Here is a 25102-nt window from a genome sequence, read left to right as displayed (position 1 = left end):
AAAAAAATATCTGCAAGTAAGCCCAGAGCTAGCGTGAGGGTAAATATATGAGGGGAGAGTTTGTTTTGAGTACCTCAAGAGGGTATTTCATTCCATTGAGGCTGTGCTCAGACCCGTCGGAAGTTGCGTTGCAGCGCCCCCAGTGGAAATTGACGGTATCGACACGAAACCTGGAACTCAGTCCACCACCACTTATGTAGAAGTCGCCGTCCACGTTGATAGCCACTAAAACACAAGCACATGCACAGTTGTATTTAAGCCTGTGAGACACTATCAAGTCATTGAGGAAGGCACATTGGGAAAAATCCCATTTGGGTACATTACACTTAAATGTGTACTCACTTTTGTTACATTCAACAAAGACATTTTCTTCTATGTGTTGTTATTTTAAAGGGACAGCAAATGTATTCCTGTATTTATTTTTTTACTTTACAATGTACTCACTATTGTTAGATACGCTCCATCAGAGGTGTCCAATCGACAGCTCGGGGCCATTTGTAGCCCGCCATCCACATTTTTATGGCCCGCGGCATTTACTAAAAATACATTTTGATATGACTGCTATCAAAAAGTAAAAGTTTGATGGTGGACAGCAATCAAGTTTGAAAAACAAATCCTAACTGGCCCCGAAAGCCTTGACACATTTTTTTTAAACTAACTACTTTATTAGACTGTGTAGTTGCTTGCATGATTCGAATTTCAACGTGTACACAAACTTTTGATCGGAACTGTACTCACAACAACAAAAGCTCCTGATGCACAATCTAATGAGATCTAATGCTGTGTGTGTGATGTGGTTGTACAACTGCGCTGGTGCATCACCACTCTTGTATTAAATTGTGCATGTGTGCCTAATAAATTCCAAGTATCTCCTCAAGGATATTAAGTCCTAACAGGATATGAAATAGAGTTAAGTGAGACAGTACCGCCCATACATTATTCTTCATCACATCCTGGTATCTCTGCACCACTACCTATATCTAATTTCCTTTCTGACTTAAAAGAGCGAGGGAAACAGATGAATTTGAAGGATCCTGCACAGTGAAATTGCTCCAACAGGATTCATGTGTTTATCAGGCAAGACATCAGTCGTTACACTTTCCCCTCGCCCCAATTTTTCCAGCGCGACTTCTCGTCTATACATTCTAGCCTCCAGCTCCTTATTGACTCTTTTCTTTTGCCCGGCTTCATCTCTGCCTCTTGACATTGATCTTTTTTTCTCTTCTCCACACGCTCGCTGTGTAGTGTTGTGCCTCTGGCTGCCTCTCCCTCAATGAGTCCTTCTCGCTCTGTTCCTTTAAATCCTCATGGCTCCTCTCCTTCGTTAACCCCCGTGTTGTGAAGCTTCTATTTTTTGCTGCATCTGGAAACTTAAGCTTCTTTCCTCACCCAGAGATTAAGATGCTGTGTTTTACAGCAGAGGTCCCCAACCGCCGCTCCGTGGCTCAACTAGTTACGTACGCTACAATGTGTAACAGTTGTGTGCCTAAGTTTACATTATCTAAGAAAAAAACTCAAAAAAGTGTATGTATATACATTATACCGTGCATGAATTAAAAAAAAAGCATAACCTGCACGGGCAAAAAAAAAATGTGTAAGATTCGGGTTTAATTCGAAAAGCAAGAGAAGAACATCAGCTGACCTGTTTTGCCATTATTGTGGATGGTGGTGGACTCGGCCATGAGTCTGTCCCAGCCCTCCAGTCGCAGGTTCTGGTACTGAAGTCGGACCTGCGTGAAGGTCTCGTCGATATCCACGGGGGACTGTTTGGCGCTGTTACAGGACGGGTACTTCTTACCCCAGTTACGTTGGTTGAGGGCACCTGCACAAAGATTTGAAGTGTAAAAAATTGTTAAGTCTTTATTTTGAACTAGGCATGAATAAGGAGAACAAAAAGCTTTAAGTGTGGCAATATATTACACTTATAAGGTGACCAAGCACGTGATGTAAATCCGAGCAAGCTGTGCAACACATTGATATTCCACCCACCGAAAAATTTCACATCGCATTCAAAATTCACATCAAACTTCTTTCAGTCAGAGACTAATAGAGCTGGCGGTGTGGGAGGTAAAGTAACATCTCGGGAAGATTGCATCAGAACGGCAACGGGGAATATGGAGCTCAATAGTGTGTATGCAGACTCAAGGGCGGCACTGCGTTAATAGGAATCCACAGTTATTAACGTGTGTGGCACATGTCATGAGGTACAGTATGTGCTTTACAAGACAGTGTATTTCTATCAACAATCAAATACAAGGCTTTTAAATGCCCTGATGGGGACGGCTCATTTTCTTTTCAAAATAAGAGCAAATAGACTGCAACATGAAGAAGCCTATTGGACAAGGATGAATAAATATCCCACAAGACTCGTCCAGATTCTCCTTCGCTGTCAGGTACTGAAATTAAAGTGAATGAATAAGTAATTTACATTCGATAACCACAATGTTAATGTCTGCTTTCATAAGAAGAATCCACGGGGGATAGCAGTCTCATAATATCAAAAAATGAGGAAAACATTAGAAAGACAGATCCCGCACATGCAGTTGAAATGGTCAAGACTGAAACTATTTCCGTCTTCTGGCACTCCACTCATCATTTCTGCTCACTCTGCCGTAGTGAGCGGATAAGTGACGATAAGGAGAGTGAGACTCCGCCGAGCATAAAGGGAAGCAATGACCAGGAAAAACTGCAATGGATGAAAGTGTTTCGAGTAGTCCCTGTGAAATCAAAACGCAAATTTGATGTCTGACGAAGACACGGAACCCCAAATATTATAATAACTACCAGCTTGATCAACACATTTGGCCAATTTCAGCAGTAAAAAGTCAACATTTTGTCTCAAGTTGGATTGGAATCAGTTTTACTCTGGTAAATAGGCGTAAAAACCTCAATTTGTTTTGGTTTCCTTCATCTAAATAAAATCAGAAGTTTGAATGCCCTAATTGCAAACACAATCCACTCTGAAGTGTTTTCATGCTGAATGATAGACAATGTCTCTCGCCTCCTGCTTATGCTTTAACCAATTAGACTCCCTCAGATGGTGCGCGCACACCCACACACACACACGGTACAAAAGTGCTAATTTCATCTTCTGAAGACGTTCTGCCCTGCTGAGCCAGGGAGCCATTCAGAAAAACATGCAAGATTATTGAGTTAAATAATGTAAGGGCTCAATTTTTTGGCCAAGACTGTCTGTTTCTGTTTGCCTCAGCCCTGGCAAAAAATAGCCAAATGCTTATAAATGATTAAAAGCCGGAACGTCACAGTTGGAGCTGTTTAACCCGACTTTTGAATATGAATTATCGAATGGCGGGGAACACAGCACAAGAGGTTTTAGCTAGCAGCTTTTGCCTTTTTGTTTAAATATCTTGGGATTCATTTCTAATTCAAATCTTTTGTTGAATTTGGACATGATCGAGGATGACAGGAAATCTAAGAGTATTATTTCATTTGAACTGTTACTCTTAAGAACGAGAGTCCGTGCCTCTTAATGGGGAAACAATCGCACTGACAAGATGGCAGCGGCACGCCCACGCAGACGCAAGGTGGCAATCTATAGGAAGTGTTTCATCTTAGCTTCGTCTAGACATGAAAGTATGTCAAAATCTCAGGAGGGCAAAAATGAATAAACGGGACAAGACGACTCAGTAGATTGCATGCATGAATAGTAAATAGTGTTCACTACTTATTAAAGAGAACATACACAATTTAGGGAGATAATAATTTAGCTGGCCGGCTCGGTGGAGCAGTGGTTAGCCCGTCTGCCTCACAGTTAAGGGATCCGAGTTCAAATCTCTCTGTGGAGTTTGCATGTTCTCCCCAAGCCGTTCCTCCCACACTCCAAAAACATGCACGGCAGGTGTATCGGAAATACTAAATTGTCCTTAGGTGTGATTGGGTACGTGAATGGTTGTTTGTCCTAGTGTGCCCTGTGATTGGCTGGCAAACAGTCCAGGGTGTCTCCTCCCCATTGACAGCTTTGGTAGGCACCAGCAATCCTGCGACCCTTGTGAGGATAAGCAGCTATTAAAAAAAATGGATAATGAAATAATTACAGACAAAATATTCATTTTTACTGCTAAAAAATGCTAAATAGATGGAGTGTCTTTGAAGCAACTTATGCCCAAGTTTATGTTAAAAAGTATTGTAAATACAAATTCATTCTGTACCGGTTTGTACAGGTGAAACTTTAAGCAGTGGTTCTGTTTTATTTAGTGCAAATGAAAGCTGAAATTCGCCAACTTGTATCAGTGTGTACAAGGCAAAAAAGCAGAGAAGAAGGACAAGGATGTGGCGCATGTGTGTGCACACCTCACCATCATTAACCCACGTGTGAAACAAGGCTGTGGGAGCAGCCTCACCAGAATGCTGAACAACTGGAGCAGAAGAAAGGCCGGTCTCAAGTATTTGGTGACTGGCTGAGCGCTCGAGAGCTGTGAACGTGTGCGTGTGGGTACAGATAGCGAGGGGGGGGCGCGCAGTCAAAACAGCTCGCGGGTTCTTTAGGTTAAAATATTCAAGGTGGGATCTATGACGAGTACAAGACAGGAACAGAAAGAAATAGAAACAAGTCAACTATGTGGTGTCAAAAAGGGTGAGTGAGTGGCACTAACAAGTACTGTACCATATTTTTCGGACAATAATCCTCAACTTTTTTCTTATGATTTGAACCCTGCGGCTTATAGTCCAGTGTGGCTCATCTGCTTTTTTTTTTTTTTTTTTTTTTTAGCCACATGCAGTCAATCCATTGGTATACTCTTTAAGGTGTCTCTTTCAGGTGTCAATGTATGGAACAACTATCAAAGAGACTGAAATAGAACTTTTGGGAGTTCTTATGGAAAACACAGGAAACCATCAAAGTATTTATTTTGAGTTTGAACTGCTATTTAACTCTGCAGTATGTTGAAAATATCTGCCCATATCCGTCCATTTTCAATACACAAAACGTACATATACCATCTTCCGTGACAATTTTTATTTGCTGCTAAGGCTTGTATACTACTGCGTACTTTTTTTGCTCGATTTTTGAAGATTTTCAGAATGGATTAGTCTCCCAATCCTGCCATCATTTATTCAAATAATGATGTATTTTGCAGTAAAGGAAACAAAATGTGACCTTTGACTTTATGTGTGGCTTTAAAAGGTGGGGCCTTGTCCGGTGAGTGATGTGGGAGTGCATGAGCTCAGATTAGCAAATCACTTTTAGATATCATACACAGCAATCAGGGGACTTTACACAAAATTGTGCACAGCAAAATGTGCTCAAACAAAGTTGACGGGACGGCACGATGACAAATCGTTCCATTGGAAAATCGTCATAGCGAAAGCCAGCCCAGCGGATTGGCTTTCAAACAGTTCTGGCAGCTTGTATTTTGAAACAAATTAACACAGCAAAGTGGAGCGCTGCAGGCTCCAGCTGTGAACGCTGGTCCGAGGTCAGTACATCACATCGCATCAGTACTCCTACACTCCCACAAATGTAGGCAAGTGGAAAAAAAAAAAAATGCACTACATTAAACAGATCTGACCCAAATTGGCTCGCCGCTTCCTTGGCCCAGGCTGCACCCCGGCGCCTAGTTTCATCCAACTAATTTGTGGGGTGGTGCCCTTTTAGTCTGGGAATAATAGAAAATGCAGTTGTGTTAAATAGGAGATAAGTGAGAAATAAAATCATGCGTGCCATCGCCTCGCTGTGGATAATCAGAGTGCAAACTTGCATGCAAACGGAACAGATGGGACCCCGGGGGGATCCTCCAGGCAGAAGGATCCCGGGGCCACCGGGGAACATGAGGAGTATATCATGAAGGAAGTGGAAGTTTGTCCAAAATCTCATGCAAATGGCAAACCGATAAGTCCAATTAACTCCAATTTAAAACAAAAAAACGCCCTATGGATCCGTGACAAACATACGATGCTTCACTTCTACTTTTTGGGATTTTCTCACACTTGTCATCACTGTCACTGCCTCTTGTTTTACCAAAATTTTCCTTTTATTATATAATCAACTTCTCTCTCCCAAGCATTCCAAAAAGAAGCGCATGCTGCTTCACAATGAAGTGTGCTTCTTTCACATGTTAATTTTTTTACTCACGGCTCAGTGAACAGCACAGGGGAAGGGAACAGAGCTGCTCAGAAAGACTCGATTGTGACCAGAACACACACACACACACACACACACACACACACACACACATACATATGGCAGGAGTGTCTCCGGTTACAGTGAGGCAACACAAACTGGCACCAGCCCGCCTTTCCGTGTGACGATGAGCAGACTGACGAGTGTTGTGTGATAAATAAGCAAGTGGCCCCCAAAATAAGACTACAGATTGAAGTGAGGAAGAGGAGGCACACCGCCTAACAAAAACATTGTCGCTCCGACAAATGAAGTGTGTGTGCCGAAGAGCTGATTGGAAAGATTCAACGGAGGGAAAGAAAACAAGTAAAATGCGGAAAAACAATTCTAGCGGAAGAGATTGCCGTCAAGGCAAATGAACCAAATTTACATGTGGGAACCTCAACTACTGCATCATAACTCATCAAGAAAAAACAAAACAGTTGTTTATAATTGATTCTGTTGTGAAACAAACTAACAATAATATATATATATATATATATATATATATATATATATATATATATATATATATATATATATATATATATATATATATATATATATATATATATATATATATATATATATATATATATATATATATATATATATATATATATATACACACACACATATACATATATATATATGTGCAAGCTCCACGTAGGAAGGCCAGAGCAAGTTAGATTTGAACTGGGGTCCCAGAACTGTGATCCCATAATTATAAAAAGAAATACATTTAGTGACGTGGCACAATGTTGTTTGTAACTGAATGCAGCCATCAAAAGACTAGAAATCCGCATGAGGTTAATAAGTTTAATGGCACTCCATTAGCCCAGGAATGACCCCTTCAGACCTGATTCTCCTTTAGCAGGCCATAATCTCCCCCCATAGGGACTCGGACTATTATTCGTCTGCCTGCGACCACTCTTGTTTCTGTCCAGCTTAGCACAGCAGGGCCCCGCGCTGAGTTAGCTGTAGTCATGTGAGCATATGGCCCCAGGCAGATCAAGGCTCTCCAATGGGAGATGTTGACAGATACGGTAATTCCTGCAGATCAAGTGATCTGAGACTGACATACGCTGGGCTTGTCACTGAGGCTTTGGATGTTTTCAAATCACTCTTAAACGTCAGGATATGTTCATTCTCTTGTCAGGATTTTGATAGGTGGCGGTCGTTTGTTCGGAATGGTGCCTACCTGCGTACGACCAGTCGATGTCCTCTTGGACTTTCTTCAAGTTTCGGACCAAAGGTTCCACCGTTCCCACTACAGAGCGAAGAAAAAAAGAAGACAGTTTAGTGGTGCTTTGTAGTCAATATTTCATCAAGGTTTTCAAATCTCATGCATTGTATGACAAAGTATGCCTGAGCTCCATTTTGAATTCAGCCAACGCACACTGACGCTGAGGGCATTTCATGATGTCATTGCAGGGAAGAACATGAGCGAGTAGGCAAATTAGGTGAGTCACAGCATGAAAACCACGGCAGGGAAGCGAGTCAACATCATGAGAAAAGCGAAAGAATAATGATTACTTATGCCTGAATTCTGCAGAGCAGGGATGCCACGTGAACATGAATAAATCAAAAATAAGGTGAATATGGCATCCTTGTTTTTTTTCCTTGTGTGCAAACCTTCCTTCCAACTTCCAAGCCCTCAGCGGAGTCAAATTTAGGTCAGAGGCAACTACCATCATCTCCACAACATGAAGTCAGCATAATCCTATTGTTTACCGCGGCGGGATGAAAAAAAAAAAAAAAAAAGATGGTGTAAACAGTGTGTACTTGTAGCATTAAAATCACCTTTGAGCTGCTTATTAATTTTGTTTTAAATGTATCTACCGTGTACAGACCCGGTAAACAAAGTTCTTCTCTGCATTCATGCATATTCAGGTGACCCCAAATTAATAATGCTTCAAAATATGAGTGATATGGCTAAAAAAATATGGTCTAAAATTTTGTTTCTTTTTCTTTTCTTTCTCGACTCCTGAACTTTTGCACCTGAGGGCCACATTTCTCTTCTATTCTACTCCATTGTGATGTTTTAAGTTTTAATTTTAACATTCAGCTTGTCCATATCTTGCTTGACGGAATAATGTATTTCTTTTGTTATTTTTAGCAGTAAAAAGTTCATATTTTGTCCTCAATTAACTTGAAACTTCATTTTTTGTATGTCTAGTTAATACATTTAAAAACACATTATTCTACTTGCTGTTAACTGAAAATGACATCACATGTGCTCAAGGCTCGGGTAATGACCAATCATGACTCACCTGATGATCATGTGATGTTCAGAAGCTGAACGAATGATTTGTCATTAATTGATCCTTCAGCACAAGTGATGTCATTTTCAGTCAACAAGAAGTGGAAAAAAATCATTTTTTCAAAATACTAATTGTACAACAAATTAGCTTTCAAATGTACTCATTCAATCCCAAATATGTCATTTTACGTTTTTAGGAGTCCTGTCATTCAATTACAGGTATTTATTTATATATATTATTTATTATTTATATATATTATTTTGAAATATCGTACATGTTAAAGGAGTGTCTAAAAAGTGTCTAACCCTACTAAAGAGTTAATTATAGAGCCCTACTTCAAGATAACATTACGTAATATAAATCACACATAATTTAAACTCTTTATTTTATTTGTAGAACGTTATTTTCAAAATATTTCTATAGCATCACTATAATACCATTCCAGCTTTAAATTATGATTCTGTCAGAGGTTAAAAGAGAAACAACAGGTAATAATTAGCTTCAATGGTGTGTGTGCAGCAAAGAATACATGACATGAAATACGGCTGCGGGATGTTAATGAGGCAATTACTGATGCTACAAGCCTGAGGCTACTTCTTTTCTTCTCTCTTTTATTGGGCCCTCATTCGCTAATCTCGCTGTTCTCCTCCTCGTTAAAGTCGGAATGATCGAAGTTTTACCGCGCGGTTGAAATTTGGCGCACATCAAAGCTGTATTGCCCGCTTACATCTTTTTACCTTATCTCATATGACACATTTAAGAGTCACTTTTTTTGGCTCGCTGAAATCCCTTTGAAATTGATCAGTGTTATGTTTCATTCTTTGTGGTACAGTAGTCCCCTTGTGGCGTTCGGATTATGTTCACTGTACTCTTTGCGCTCTGGAATTCATTGTTGGTTAGCTTTCATTGTTCACCAAAAAATGTACTGGGCTTACTGGCCATGGTTTATTTGATTTTTTCGGCACACCCCTATGTCTTACAATTGATTTGCCTTAAATTTGAAAATAAAAGTACTATTCCTGTCATTAAAAAGCATATATACCTACAGAAATCCTGATATTCCCCAATTTGAGAACCGCTGATCTCATGTTATGCTGAGAACAGAGAGTAAATCACAAAAGCCCAAATGTACAAAATCAGTCTATTTTCCACTAATTACAAAATCCGACTAGTATCCCACAAGCTCAAGCTGTGTGAAGATGCTGCAAGCAGGCTTGTTGATCATTTTGGGATGATGGAGCCTGTCTCAGCAGAAATCTAACGAATACAACAGTGCGGGATTAGCAGACTCCTGGGGGCTGATTTAGCCCAAATCCTTCCAATGGGGGAATCGCCCGTCGGCTTCCTTATAGCGCCGCAAACTGATTAAAAGAACCCCAAATACCAAGTCATCCTATTTATCTTTCCAAAGAGCCTTTTTCATTTAATTGTCTCCTTGTCTTGCCATCACTGAGAAAAATAGAGTACCTCTGTACAAAATAGATAACAGCTAACTCTGCCTCATCTATATTTTTGCCACATGATTTTAGCGTTCTAACACATATTTACCTCACTGGAAACATGCTGAGTGACCTTGCAAGAATTCAGTGTATCATTTTCACCAGAGGGTCCAACTCAAATCCTAGCGATAATTTGGAAGGCGGTCAGCTGTGTTCCGTGTCAAGAATTATGGAGACCATGTGGAGGAAGGCGAGATGAGGTAAACCTTGCAGGAATGGAAATAAATGCAACACATATAAATAAAGTCTCAATTTTCTTCACTCATTATGGACAGTTACAATTTTAATGGAAGAAATAATTAATATTTATTTAAAGGTCAGATTCATTAAAAAAAAAAAAATCCTGTGTAAAATTCAGAAAAAAATTGTGAATTCTGATCGAAAATCAGTGTGAATGTAAGTTGAACATTCACAGTTTGCACATAACTTTCTTCAAATATTATAAAAAAAAAAAACAACTTTTTACTGCTAAATATAATATATAATCCAATATTTGTATTTTGCAATAAGTATATTGGTAGATTATTAGACATGGACGCTTTCTGTTGGGGTTTTTGTTGGTTTTGATGTTCCTGGGAAAGAAGATCACAGCATGGACTTGTACCTACATCCCCCACAATCACAAACTGATTCTTTACGCTGACATGGCTTTGTAACTAGGGCTAACCCAAATGAATAAATGAGAACGGACTGGGTGTGAATTTAGACCGATAGAATACTGGTGAACTGAACACACATCTCTGACGGCTCACCTCGCGAGTAAAAGCTACTTGTCTTCCCTCTGTTTTTTTTTTGTTTATTAAATGTTCTAGGTTGCCTGAACAATAATTGCCTGAACAATTTACATTTTATGCATCACAATTAAGTAGTTAGTACATGTATTGTAACCACCCGTCCAGCATTTTGCCACTTTTCAAATCGGTGATTTTAAAAAAGCTGAATTAATTGAATTAATTTAATTCTTTCCCGGCTCTGGTAGTGAACATTTTCAGCCGTACAATGCATGCTAATCTCTCGAGACTTGCTATGAGTTTCAACTGACATACTGAAAATGAAGTTTGAGCCCCCACAAAACTCGAATTCCTACGTCTGTGATATGACTTTTTAATTAAGTTATACAGACGTGTAGGTTGATAACTAAGCACCTCACGCAAAGATGAGCACTTTGAGAGTCATTGTGCTCCATTTGCTGCCTACTGATAGGGCGGCAGCACAGACATTTACTCTTCATCTCTTCATCTGTCTCACACTCGAGTCCAGCAGCAGAAGGAAGCAGTTAATGGGATCAGGCTTTATGTTAAGTGGAAGACAGTGGAGGTTTAAACAAACCGTGCATTGTTCCACTAGGCCTGGGCAGCAGTAAAAGCTGCAATTTAAAACCCAAGAAGACAAGCTTATCATTGGGATCTGTGTGTGTGAGAGGTGATCGTGAGAATTCGGGGCCCTGTTGGACAGCTGTATATGCGCGTACACACATATACATCCAAAGACAGAGTGAAATGTAACACCCCATTATATGCAGACATATGGGGTACTGAACCTTTTTCTATTTTAACTTTGCAGCGCTTTAACAGCACACAAATGCATCACAAGCCTTCATTAAAAATTAATATGCCCGAGGCGTCCTTCACACATTTATAGTCTTATATTTGTGTAATTGATGGTGTAATATATACCATGCAGTAGTAAACACTGAATGATGCCGTGTGTTTATCGTAATCTTGCCTCCGAAGGATGACAAAAAAATCAATGTTGCACTCTCGTACTGTGTAGTGAACCACGGCAGGATTAATAAAAGGCAAGGGGTTCACATGAATAAATACTCTGACAGCCTGACACCACGCATGATGAAAGCTTAGCTTTTCCCCACAATTTCATCAAGTCGAAGCGCCTTGAGTGCCGCTTTTAAAGTTCAGCCCTTTCTTCATGCTGGGGATTTAAAAAAAAAAAAAAAAAAAAGGAGCCACTCCAGACAAACACTAACATTGACATAAATTGACTGCGCACAAAAAAATATTCAACAAATCCAGAGGTTTACGCCACACTTGTTCTGACACCAATTTGGGTTTTAATCCTTCAGATTTGCAGCCAAATAGGACAACTACTAGACATGTTTTATGTAGTCATAATAAAATCTCCCAAAATATTATTCAGAGAAGCAGTTCTCAAACGGGGAAGTACTTTTGGAAATACGTGAGAGCGCTTCAGACGTGATGTGAGATTTTAACAGGATTTCTGTTGGTTTCAGCAAATCTAATTTCATGCTTGCTGTTTTTAATGCAACTCAAAACAGATTTAATTCATATTTGTACGTTGGTGACAGGAAGAGGAGGTTTTTATTTTCCAATTAAGAGCAAACTAATTGGACCATGAAGCAGCATGTGTACTGTAATCATTTTAAACAGATGTCAAAAATGTACAAAATATACAGTAGGTCAGTTTAAAGAATAGCGCCATTTCTTAAGAAAAAGAGTTTTAACAGTAGATTTTTTGATCCATTAACAGTCTGGGAGTATTGCATGCTCATCTATTTGTCCTGTTTTCCAACTTATATGTTGGCTGTTTACATATGGAATATACATACAACATTTTGGGTTGATGAAATGTTTCACTTTGCATGAAAACAGCTCAATGAGCAAAACATCAGGGGGTTGAATATTATTATTATCAATATTTTGATTACTATTACAACCACTTGGACAGAGTAGGTCACAAACTCACTTCTATTTGGCAAATTCTCCCAAAATCTCAACCACAACCGAAAGTCAGCGGGTAAGGTGGGCTGCTTGTATGTTAAATCCAAAGCCTCAAAAACGTAATAAAAACATCATTCTTCATCCAGCCATTTGCAATTACAACCTTCCACCTCCGGCTAGCAGGTGTAAAAGGATGAATAAGCTTTCTTGCTGCATTCTAGCCTGCAGCGAAGATATTTTTGATGGGTTGTAAGTGTGTGATGAGACTAGAAACTATTTTGTCTTCTTGACTGCTTTCAAATTGAACCTTGGGCTAAGAAGCAAACCAGAACACATTATTTATATATACATATATATATATATATATATATATATATATATATATATATATATATATATATATATATATATATATATATATATAGTTCACCTCATTTGTGTGACGCACTAATCTGCCTGCCTGCATGGTCTGAGCAGTGAGATGCACCAATCCCATCTGCTTGGCACAAAGTGAGAAAATACAGCGTGCGCGTGCATGTGTGCGATTAGTAATCCTTCATCCATTCAGCGGCGTGGCCCTGCATCCTAATACAGCGGCGAAAAAGGAAAATAAAAATCTGTATGATTTTGCGCTGTCGGAACGCATCCTTTCTGCACAAGACAGAAACGATGAAAATATTTTCAATGTGATGTCTGCCAGCGGAAAATATTCATTAATGAATGATGCCAACCTGTTGTCCATCAGCATTCGGTCTGAATGAGTGGAGTTTCCATGACAACGGAACATGACAACCAAAAAGCCCCCCGGAGGCGCGTGGAACACCCTGACTTCCTGTCGGCTTCTTGATCCGACTCTCTCCATCGCCATGGAGACGTCTTTCAGTCGAGGGTCACGCCCCCCAATTCCTCACTTGTTTGCCGCACTTGCTAGTTGCTAGCCACTGTCCCCAAAAACCAAAATAGCGCACAAGGACGCTGTCCCCAATTCCGCAAGCTTAGCCTTGATGAAAATGGAGTGAGGCGTTATGAACAATTTTGAGTCAGAACATTTGTGTGACACGAAAGGCACTGTATTAGTATAAATAAATAAATAAAGATAGAAATAGCAGAAATAATTGTCTCTTGAATTCTCCCCAATTTAAAGTCAACCCAAAGTTTTGTTTTTGTTCAGTAATATATTGCTCTGATTACTAATGCATTTGTGGAATATGAATTAAGCAGCAAAAGTTGTCACCTGAAAATGACATCACAGTTGCTCAGAACGTCAATAACAACCAATCACGGCTCACCTGTTTTCTGAGCTTGTTGTGACCTTTGCAAGCTGAACTGTGATTGGTTGTTGAGTAGCTACTAAGAGGCAATATTATTTTAAATGTTTCTGTTTATTTTTTGTTTTTCATGTATTCATTTTTGTTTTTTTACGTTTTTTTTCAGTTATTGGTTGTTTTTTCTTGAATTTGCTCACATTTTGATGTGTTTTAACAGTCAGACCTTTGTGGAGGGTAAACAAATCGGAATGCTTTATAGTTGTGGAACAAGCGTCTCATTTAAGTGAGGATGTGTACCCCTTGCTGTTTGCTTGTGAAGGACCACCACCCGGTTGAGGGCACTTGAGAACTCGGAGCAGGGCCAAGGGGAGGGGACTGGAAATGGGCCAGACTGTCATTCTCTGAACTCCTACTCATGGATTACTATTGGAATGTGAACATGCTTTAAGGGTGGTTGGGGGGGTGGCTGAAAAGTTGGACGGGGTGAGCGTTAATCAACTTAGATTTGGTCACAGTACCCAGATGACCCTGCTCCTTGACAGACGCAATACATTTCACATTCATTCAACCAATCGCTTTTGGCTTCCACTTCACTTTTGACAACCAAAACAACGACGCCTTCTGTTTCCCACAGAACCGCCGCAATTATGTCAAAACCTCGAAGTCAAATGCGTCAGCGGATCTCGACAGATTATCACAACAAAGGCAGGCTCCGAATGACAAATCATTCAATCGAAGAGTCTGACTGGCTCTGTTTGCATCCAATTTTTGTTAACAAATTGCAAATTGGGATGCAGTGAGCGCCGGCATGATCGGTGTGCCATCCAATGTTGTGTAGCAGCCGTTAAAACTTTGTTGCTGGCTGTCAACGAGGCATCTGTCGAAATAAAACTGCAGAAATAGACTTTAAACGAGCAAATTGGGAGTGCTGGATCATTTCCACAGCCTGTTTGCTGTTGATATCGCATTTTGTAGTGAGGAAGGACGCCGTGGCTTCAATTGTTCTGTCTCCTACGAGCGTCGGTAAGTTGTACTTTCTTTGTAAGATAATATGCCCAGAATTAGTTTGTTTGTTGAGCCAACAACTTGCGACTGTGTTTAACATGCTAGCTAATGTTAGTTCTTATGTTCAGCATATTATATTGTGCCGCCTTGTATGCGTTTAGCTCATTAGCATTTTTGTTTGTGCCAGGTTATTTCCCCTTGGTATATGTTAGCATATTTAAAGCTAATCCGCCTCTTCCTGCATGCATAAATAATATTTTGCACTGCATGATATTTCCCAATATATTATTAGCACCATTGTTTCTGTTTTTTGTTTTATTGCTTTTTTAATTGCTATTTATTTATTTGCTCATGGAATGTAGTCTGTTGAATAAGAATTTCATCGTGTGGTATAATAACACTATACATATGACAATAAAACTCTTGACTCGCTTGATGTACTAATTCGCATCTAGTTATAAAAATATATTTTATAGGTAGATTGTGTCCTACTGGAAAATTGTCATGAATTACCATGCGCCTTTGTATAAAACCTATAAAAGGAGGGATCATTTTTTGTAAAGGAGTCACCATAACACAATTTAGCCATAAGTTGCTTCATGTTCCAATTATTTTGCTCTTAATTTGAAAAGGATAAAGGTATTTTGTGCTCACAAGGGTCGCGAGCAAAAAGAATTCAATTAGGTTTGCTGATACCTGCAGAAATCCTGTTCAAATCCAATGTACCCCCTGAAGTGCCTTCAATGGTCATCGGGAGACATTTGCATAAATATTTTTTTGTAAAATGAGTCAAAATGCCAAGCAGATTGTAACTTGTCTTCATAGATTACGTTTTCCTCTTGCCCCATCAATCGAGAGTAGCTCCGGAGAAAACTTTGGAGCACGTTGCCCGAGCCGCTTCCTGTCCAAGCTTTTCGCGATCAAAGAGAAGAGCAGCTGTCCTCATGACCCGGCCTGGCTTTGTAAAATCAACTCACAGCAAGCAGGCAGGCATGGCAAGAGGAGGCTGCTGCTAAGTGGATTAAAGACAAACTTATGAATAAAATGTTTGGGATGGTGAAAGCAAGAGACAAAAGGAGGGACGGCAAAATATCCCAGCAGAAAGTAAATCAATTATTTACTTTAACATCTGTGCTTTGTATCATTGCCAACACATTAGTTCCTATCAGCGTAACCCACTTCTATTTGTGAGGAAATCTTATCTCACGTTCCATTCGTAAGACTGAAACAACTATATAAGGAAATTATAAAAATCACAAAAAACCAGACAGCTAAGAAGGCTTTAGGAAAGCTTTCTAACAAGATTTATTTGCCCTCACGGAAGGTTTTTATTCAGATGGTTTACAGAGCCTGGCTTCATGAGTGGAGGGGGTAAAGTTAGTGCAGCCATAATCTCCTTTTTAGCAGGGAGTTAAAAGATAGAAGAGGAGCAAATTACAAATAATATCTCATAATGGGCTATAAGTAAAAAGCGGGCTTTTGATTTGCAGGGGAATTAAACGAGCCTTTAAGTATTGTGTAACTCGACGACAACGTACTTATCTATTATTTATGCTTTTTATTTGCTTTAACCATCCAAGTTCATTCCAAAAAATGACATCATCTGAAACCAACACCTCCACGTCTGGTAGTTAATCAATACTGTAATCAATAACATCTGGTTAACCGCCAACAGTGTTCCATGTCATCTATACGGGGATTGTAATGAGTTTGATGGATCTAATGTAAATAAAAGCATATCTTACACATAATTAATCCATACAATAATTCATGATCCAGACCGTGTCATCTGCGCTTTCCATATATTATTCATGCTTTCACTTAGGGAGTGTGCCAGATTTTGAAGGCAATTACTATTACACCAATCGGCATCCCATAATGTCGGCGGATGCCCCGCTTAGACCAGATGGTATCTCACAAGGACAACATATGATCACAAGACTCTCATTAACATGACGAGATTGGTGGCATCTTTTGATAAACTTGATTAGAAGAGATTTGTATTTTATTTGAGCAACACCAACACACACACACACACACACACACGCGGGCTGGCAGCAAGCCTTGTGAGCTGCGAAATGATCAATAGCACGCTGGCTGTTTACGTGAGAGTCCATCACACCAATTGTCACAAGCTAGCGAGCCATCAATAGCCCAATGTGATAATTCACAGTCACAAGGGGCCAAACTCCTGAAACATTACAACAACAATAAACTGGAGCTGTTATTGCTTCATTTGTATTCCAGCAGAGACACACACTCACCGCTATCAAAACATGCTTTAGTAATACGTGCAAAATATGCTGTTTCCTGGAGAACAGGGCATATGGAAAAAGGCGCAGCAGGTGCGATCACAACTGAGAGAACATGTGGTTGCAAAGCATATGGCGCAGTGACAGAGCCGAACGGATCATTAAGGTTTTAAAACCTTCACGTCGCATTTACTCTGAATGTGATCGAAGGAGGGATTTTTCAAGCAACAAGCTCACTTAAAAAGAAAGAAACAGATTCAGGTTTTGAAAAAAATAATGTGAAAATGGATTCTCATGTTAAGTCAATGAGTCGAAAAACTGCTTTGCAAAACAACTAAAAAAGGGAGCCTTGGAAGGTTCCTGTCAAATTAAGAGCAAATGAATTGGAACATGAAGCAACCTTTTGCTAAATTGCGTCATAGTGAATTCTTTGTAAAGTTGTATACAGATACACAGTGTCTAACGTAATTTTCCATCAGACGAGCCAGAAAAAAAGTAAAGATGTAAAATGATCTATGTTTAGGAGTTCCTGAAATTTCATCCTGAATAAAATAGACAAGCATGTCACTGCATTCAGTTTCAAGTTGTTTTTTTTCCATGCAAAAATGCTTTCAGGAGGTACTTGCTGAAAAAACATTTCAAAAAAACAATCGCTAGGCCATGTCGTCCAACACGAGTGACCTCCCAGTCCTCCCGAATGCTCTCTTGGATGACCGAACATCAACAAAACTACCCAAAGGCGAGGCAGACCGTGTTCGGAACGACTCGTCCGAAAAAGGTCACGAAGAGCGCATCGTCCAGCTCGCACAGATTTGAACGCGCGCGTGTTTATCGCATGTGTGATACTGCGCAAATCAAACAAGAAACTGTTTGGGACTTGGCATACTGCGAGACAGATGGTTGGACAACGCTGTAGTCATGTAGCTGCAGGGAACGATGCCTCGCTGGCTACTCTGAACTAAATCTGCAATATTTCAGACATATTCCGTGCATCTGAAAGATACCGCTCTCAAAATACGAGGGTGAAGGCTGAAAAATGTTTGAGTTGATACTACATGAGGATTATAGGGAACTCGAACCAACGCTGATTAATAAATCATACATTTTCAAAGCAATCCACCGCATTATGCCTCCTAGGGGCTGGGACGATAATAACAATAATGAAACGAGAGCAATCTAATTAGACCCTAGCACTGCTTTGATCCCTGTAAATTTACATTGAATTTGATGTTAGATTTGAAAGGGATACTTGTTTGGCTATTTTAAGCAGCATTTTTTTTTTTTTTGTCTATAATTAAGCATAGGGCTGAATGAAGAGAGATTGAATGAATTGGAATGAGATAGACTGATGTGGAATGATGTGGAAAGTTGGAAACCATCCCTAAGGTGAAATGAATGAGCTAAATCTTGTGGATGTGAAATGGGAAAGCTTTAATAATGATGTCAAATCTCCCATTGGAAATGAATGGAACTTATTGGGGTTAAAATGAGTAATTGTGCATCGTGGTAAATATTTGGAATACCAAAATTCGAGCACGCCTCACATGAATATTTGGAACATGTTAAAATTGGAGTGGTGTGAATCGGATAAATTGGAATTGAGTTGAAACGTGTCAAAAAAGTGAGGGAAACAATAAAAATAATAGTTGAGGAATAACATACACTTTAATTTTGCCATTTGACGTCAACTGAAAATTATATCACAGGTGCATAGGTAACAAAAAAAGCCATGATTGGTCGTTAGCTGAGCCTGAAACACATTTTCTGTTAACAGAAAATGGCAAAATGTATTTTAAAGGCAGTAATTGCATGAGAAAAACAATGGTTGATGAATTAATTAACAACATGTTTACTCTTTAATCATAAAAAATGGCAAAAAAAAGTTACCATCACGGGTTGTGATAATATATTACAATACAATCATGTTGGCTCGAGCGCTGGTGTCACGTGTCTCATGTTAAATACCAACAATGTCGCCTTTCGTATTTTGAAATTTCTCTTGTTACTAGATTTTTAAAAAAAAAATCCGTAAAGGGATTTTGTAAGCTGAATTTTTCACAAGAGGTGTTTGTAAGTAGAGGTACCACTGTAAAGTGTATTGTAAGGTTTTTTTTGCAGCTTTAAAACATGTATAATAATTATTCAAAAAATAAAAGAAGATAGCTACTTCGCGGATTTTGCCTATCGCTGATTAGTTTCAGGAACGTAACCCCCGCGATTAACGAGGGATCACTGTATTAAAACTATAACATTTGGTCTTTTAAATACGTTTAGAGTGGAGGACCTGCTTTGCCTCTTGGTGTATTTCCAGATGAGTAGCACATGAAGAAAAATAATGAGCGTGAAAAAATGATCAATGCAGATGCTTCAGCGAGCTCACGGAATGGTGAGATGCAAATATGGCAGCGCTTTGCACGCTAAATATCATTCAAAATAGTTGGGGCTGCTCGAAGTGAGTGCACTATGTAGCAGGCATGCATAGCAGACGGCGTGCTTGCGGCACATCGTCTCTAGTCACTCTTCAACATGTGTCTGCATTCGTAAGCACAACAATGCATTGCAAAAAAAAAAAAAAAAAGTTTCATTAATTTGCGCACAAATGCGCGTTATCGTAATTAATGACAGGAGCGATGAGAAATACCGAATTTTCTTACCCGCGAGGCTGAGGAGGAAAAACCCCGATAAGACTTGCTGGACCCGTCCAGTCTCCATGGTCCCCCGCGTCAAAAATGAAACGTTGCCGTGTGCGTAAAAGATGCGTTAGCAGATCATCGCTCCGGCGCCAGTCGACGCTCGGGTTCGGCTGGCTCGGATCTGGTTGAAACGAGCGCTGTGCAGCTCGCTGACTGAACGTTGACGCTGCACTCGCGAATCGCAAAGAGGGATGAAGTGAGCCCACCCACCGCCTTAATGAAAATGAATGAGGGCCGTCTTGTTGATGTGACTCCGGGGATTTGATTATGTGTGTGTGTGCGTGCGCTTGACATCCAATCAGCGTCTTTCATTCCTGAAATCTCCTGTTGCATAAACTGCGCTTCATTGAAATTAATTGCAATTTCATCACTGTGGTTATAGAACTGCACTGCATCCCTTGTATGCAGAGCCGGTCCTAGCTTGAATTTGACCCCCCTCCCTTGTCGTCCCTTCTAGCATCCTGCCTCCACAAGTGGTGAAAACTTAGCTAGCAATCAACCGGTTGAATTACTTTTTACTCAAACAATGATTTATTGAGTAATTTTCAGCTGCACGAAGTAAATATTTTCTCAAACTCAATGTGACTGAATGTTGAATGATCATTACCTTTGAATGCACTTGCTAACCACTGAAAATGACGTACTAATTTATTGTACTGAACACAGTATTGGATTATCTGTAAGGAATTAGCTAAATATAAATCCAAAACTCGAATATTTTTGCACTCAGGCGAGGGGATTCTTACATTTATTTGGTGTTTATTATATTTTATTTCAAGCGCAAAAATGTTTGGAGTAAAACGTTGGTATTCCTTTAATGGACAACAAAATAGCTACCATGATAAAATAACATGTATATTTTTGTTATTGTGTCAATTTAATTTTCGTGATCTGTGCCCCAAGTGAGGTGGCACAAACTTCTCGGTGGGTGGGCACGGCCCCCTACGTCCAACCCTTTGTGATCGTTCTGAGTATAATGATCTCATGAAAAAGGGGGATTTTTGCACAAGCTCAGAAATGGAATCTTGTTAGCTTTTGCATCAACATGGTTGCCATATCCCAGATGACATTCAAGTCTCTTTTGGAGGACCTTTCACAAAAGGGTGCGTTCGTGGAACTCGGGATTCAGCAAAATCACGGAGACCCCGCTGATCACGGTGAATAATTTGTGGAAAAGAAAGGCTTTTAGTCCAGTGAACTGGAGCAGCCTCACACAGCGGAACAAGACAAAACTCTCCCACAGCGGAAATAAAGTGTGTATTAACGTAAAAGGATTAGGCAAAGGTTGGAGAACAACATGGGCCCGAAGGACCCGACTGAACAGCGCCGAGTGTGAGCGCTGGGAAAACAAAAAGAGAATGAGTCGGGAGCGGGGTTCACATGCAACAGGCTTCAATGGTTGAAAAACACACGGCGGTGGCAGCTTTTCAGTGTTTGTGTGTGAGAATGCGAGAGACGGGCTTGAGTCTCACAAGAACAAGCTACTCTCGTTACTCCCTGTGCATTCATTTGCATAAATTAAGAGAGATAATCCCCCTTCAATTCCGCCAGGAGAGCCTTTTTGTCCCACTTTGTAGGGCCAACATTTAGGTTCCGCTGTTTGTTACAATATCCTCTTCGCTCACGTGCTTCCGGAATATACAGGAGAGATCCATGTATGTGTGAGAGTTTTCTTCGAGAGCCTCTGACTTTGGACGCCCTGAACTGGTTTCACATAGAGACGAACAACCATTCACGGAAGGACAATTGAGTATGTCCAATAAACCTCCCGCGCATGGTTTTGGAGTGTGAGAGGAACCCACATGGGCTCGGGGAGAACATGCAAACAACACACAGGAAGGCCGGAGCGAGGTGGATTTGAACTCGGGTCGTGCTAACCACTGCTCCACCGAGCTGCCTCGATACAAAGGAGAAAAATATACAGTAACGTGCTTTTTCGACCAAAAACACCTTTCATCGTCCAAAAAAAGTCTTGGTGTAGTGTGCCTACCTATGAGCACTTTACACCACATAACCCGAGTATGGATTTTTTAGATGTAATAAAAGTGTTAGCGATGAGTCACGTGTCTTTTAAGATCTATGGTGAAACCTTTAATGATCCGGGAAGGTAAATGTCAGATCACAGACTCACACACACGCACGCACGCACGCACGCACGCACGCACGCACACAGATGGAGCCAGACAGCTTTACGACTTTTTGAAGTGGGCCGATGCAAATGTTGAATGACAGAAACTCTACCGACTTGCTTTTCAAAAATAGAAGGTATCACGGTTCTCCAAGATGGGGAACAAATTGATTATTAAATGGAGCATGAGTGTCCCTAAAGGAACATTTTTCTGGCAGAGCATCCTTTAATTAATAAGAACAGAGAGCCTATCAATAAAGTGTTTAAAGATAAAGCTGCTAATCTCTCTCAATCACTGAAAGCCATCCCACTTTTAGGCTTTCGATGTCACACAAAATGCGGGCGCACACATTGAATAAGTTCATGACAAAATTGGCGACGTCGCTGTATTAGTTCAGCTTGTATCATTGTCACAGCACACTCATGGTACAAGTCGCACAAACCACACATGGCCTCACTGATGGCATCTCACACACACACACACAAACACACTGAGAGATAAACATCGACCGGTTATCTGTCAGGCATGCTGTGGCCATGACAGTGACCTCCAGTTGCCACCCCTGGAAATCAATACCACTGTCAGCACAGACTTCCAACTACCGGAAATGCCATGGCAACCACAAACTGACCCCAAAAAAATATTTAGATGAAAGTGGCTCTCAGGTCCAAAAAAAATTGTACAAATAACAATATTACTTCACTTTTCTACTATGATTAAATTCAATATTGACAGCGGGACTTTTCCACTGTCGTATTCATAAGAAGATGACACTCACCTGCAGTGTAAGCATGCGTTTGGTGGTGTTCCACAAGGTGCAACTTTGAGGCCCATGACGTTTTGATTGAATTGGGTGCCCCTGGGTTCTATCTCAAGAAAGTATGGCATTTTCTTTCAGATGAAACCCTGCAGACACCAAGCAACAACTGTTAACTAATGAAATGAACCAATTTGGTAACATTTTGCTGGCCCATGCTTTGTGAAACTGGGCTGGCATTCGGTCACTAAACCTTGCTGAGTCTTTCACTTTCTTCTTTATTCAGCCGCTTTCAAAAAGCTAATGTCGCGAGTATGAATGTTTGCTGAACTACTGATCCGGCGCTACACAGGCATCAACACGAGGAGAAGAAGAATATTTTTTAAAACATGCTGAAAATCAGACCTGTGGATAACCTCCTTTTCAAAAAAAGTTTCAGTGATTTGAAAAGGTCAATCTAATAGGGTTGTAACTCTTCGGTCAGTAAATATGACCGTTTGCGGGAGTATTTGCAAAAGTGACATATTAAAGTATTTACCATTGAAAAACTTGAATGGAATCAACCTGAGGCATAACCTTGAAAAAATCCAAGCAAAAAGCTTCGCTTTATTTCCCTCCTCCATCCAGCTTTCAAGCATGTTTTTCAGGGTGTGATAAAAGGTGTACCTCAGCTGGAGAGTGGAAAAAAACGAACATTTTTCAAGGTCAGAGGTCAGTGTGAATGGAGTGCATTTATATGAAGATGAAAGCCTGGCCAGACATGCGCAATTATTGTTTATCACCGGTATACCTTGTCCTAGAAGAGATCTGGAGTGGATGGATGAGACATTAGGGAACCAGAATGAGGGACTCGGTGATATCCATATTGATCTCTCTTCAATGCGCTGCATTGACCTGCAGGGATGACCACAAGGTAGCTTAGTCAACAACACCCTTGGAGCACATAAATTATCCTTTTCCAGGATATTTTTTTTTTGTCGCCTTTACATCAATTCGCGAGAACAAATTGGGGAAATGATTTGTCCAGGACCACAATGACTCGTTCCATTATGTAACAGCAGGATGCAGGCGAGCTGTAGCTTTCTGCATAAGTAGGTCATGAGATTAAAGAGAATAAAATCTGTCTTGTGGCCTCTCCTGTTTGCCTCAGTTTACCCGAGTGTGCAGGTTTTCATTGATAATCAATGCATATTGTTGTATTTTTCAGGGCATATCAAATTGTGTCCCTTAATATTGCGATATATTGTGGAATTATTTTTTTCAAGGTCCTCTTATTTTGCTATGTATTACAATGAAGAGATTCATAACGCATAGACCCTGAAAGACTTTTATTTCACGGCTGTTAACAGCTTGAATTTTGTACCTCATAACATGCAAAGACTATTTGAATCTGAAGGTGTTTCCAAACTTTTGACAGGTACGGTTTGATTTTTTTTTCAAAAGTGCATCCTCTTCGAACACAAGGCCGAGCATTTGAAAAAAAAATACACGCTTGCAAGTGTTATTGATGTTTTCGGAAAAAAAAACGGGCAGGTCGCTGGGCAGGACTAAAAAAAAAAAAGTGGGATCACTGAGTAATATGTGTCATCAAGTGTAAATTGGGTTTGTTCGTGTCTACATATAAAGGGCCAAACACTTATTTGCCTTAAAAGGAGTGCCAAAATCACATCCTCTGCAGAGGTTTGCCTGTTTTTCATTCCCTCTCGGTCCACATGAGCACACAAACGGAGATGGATTGCTGCTTGGCGCCATGGCAACCTCTGGGGCTTTTCTTCATCACTGTAGCTGCTAGGAAAAGCAAGGACGAAAAAAAAAGGAGGAGATAGTTAATCAACACCGCGAATTAATTATGCCTTTACGCCCTGTAAAGCTCTCACAGACACTTTTGTGCATCTAAATAGCTGGGTCACAAAAACAGCCTAGATGGGGAAAAAAACTTTCACTTGAATGAGGCCAAACTAGGTGAAGCTACATTTTGGGAGAATGTCTGCAATCTTAGTTATAAGTAAGTTATAAGTTTTGTTTTTGTTGTTTTGTTTTTCCAATCATTAATGAGACCCATTTGAATGTATTTAATCGGTTAATTGGGTTATATATTACATTAATGGCATAAAAAGTGCGCGTGTGTAAACAAAAACAGATTTTCTACATGTAATTTGAAACTAACCCTTTAAGATGTTTTTTTCTCATAATGTCTGTACATTAAATTACTATTATTTTTATCATTATTATTATTATTGTACTTGTTAGGGCGCATGTAAAACAACATATTCAACTTCATCATTTACTTGTCGCAAATATTCAGATAATAATCACTAAAAAAATATATTTTGTTGTTGTAAATTGAAATATGGCTTGCGATTTTTCCACCGACGAGCTATTGTAAAATTGTTAGTAAATATCGCCATCTTTTGGTAGCTTTGA

At 39.9% G+C, this 25102-nt stretch overlaps 1 protein-coding gene across 3 annotated transcripts in view; it reads right to left on the bottom strand.

The window, feature by feature from the left end:
* ptprz1b (protein tyrosine phosphatase receptor type Z1b) overlaps window positions 1–19993 on the bottom strand; it is a 31102-nt gene extending 11109 nt beyond the window's left edge. For all 3 annotated transcript variants that reach the window (XM_088406650.1, XM_088406651.1, XM_088406652.1), the window contains exons 1-4: window positions 19754–19993; window positions 7317–7385; window positions 1643–1822; window positions 74–225 (exon numbers count right to left, since the gene is read on the bottom strand). In XM_088406650.1, the coding sequence (XP_088262776.1) occupies window positions 74–225; window positions 1643–1822; window positions 7317–7385; window positions 19754–19811 (459 nt within the window). In that variant the 5' untranslated portion in view covers window positions 19812–19993. The remainder of the gene's footprint in view (window positions 1–73; window positions 226–1642; window positions 1823–7316; window positions 7386–19753) is intronic.
* Window positions 19994–25102: the final 5109 nt, after the last annotated feature.

The sequence above is a fragment of the Hippichthys cyanospilos genome, chromosome 22, assembly GCF_059441005.1.
Source record: "Hippichthys cyanospilos isolate Australia breed blue-spotted pipefish chromosome 22, RoL_Hcya_1.0, whole genome shotgun sequence".
NCBI classification, from domain to species: Eukaryota; Metazoa; Chordata; class Actinopteri; order Syngnathiformes; family Syngnathidae; genus Hippichthys; species Hippichthys cyanospilos.
The sequence above is the reverse complement of the archived record's forward strand: the minus strand, read 5'-3'. Positions and strand labels throughout refer to the sequence as shown.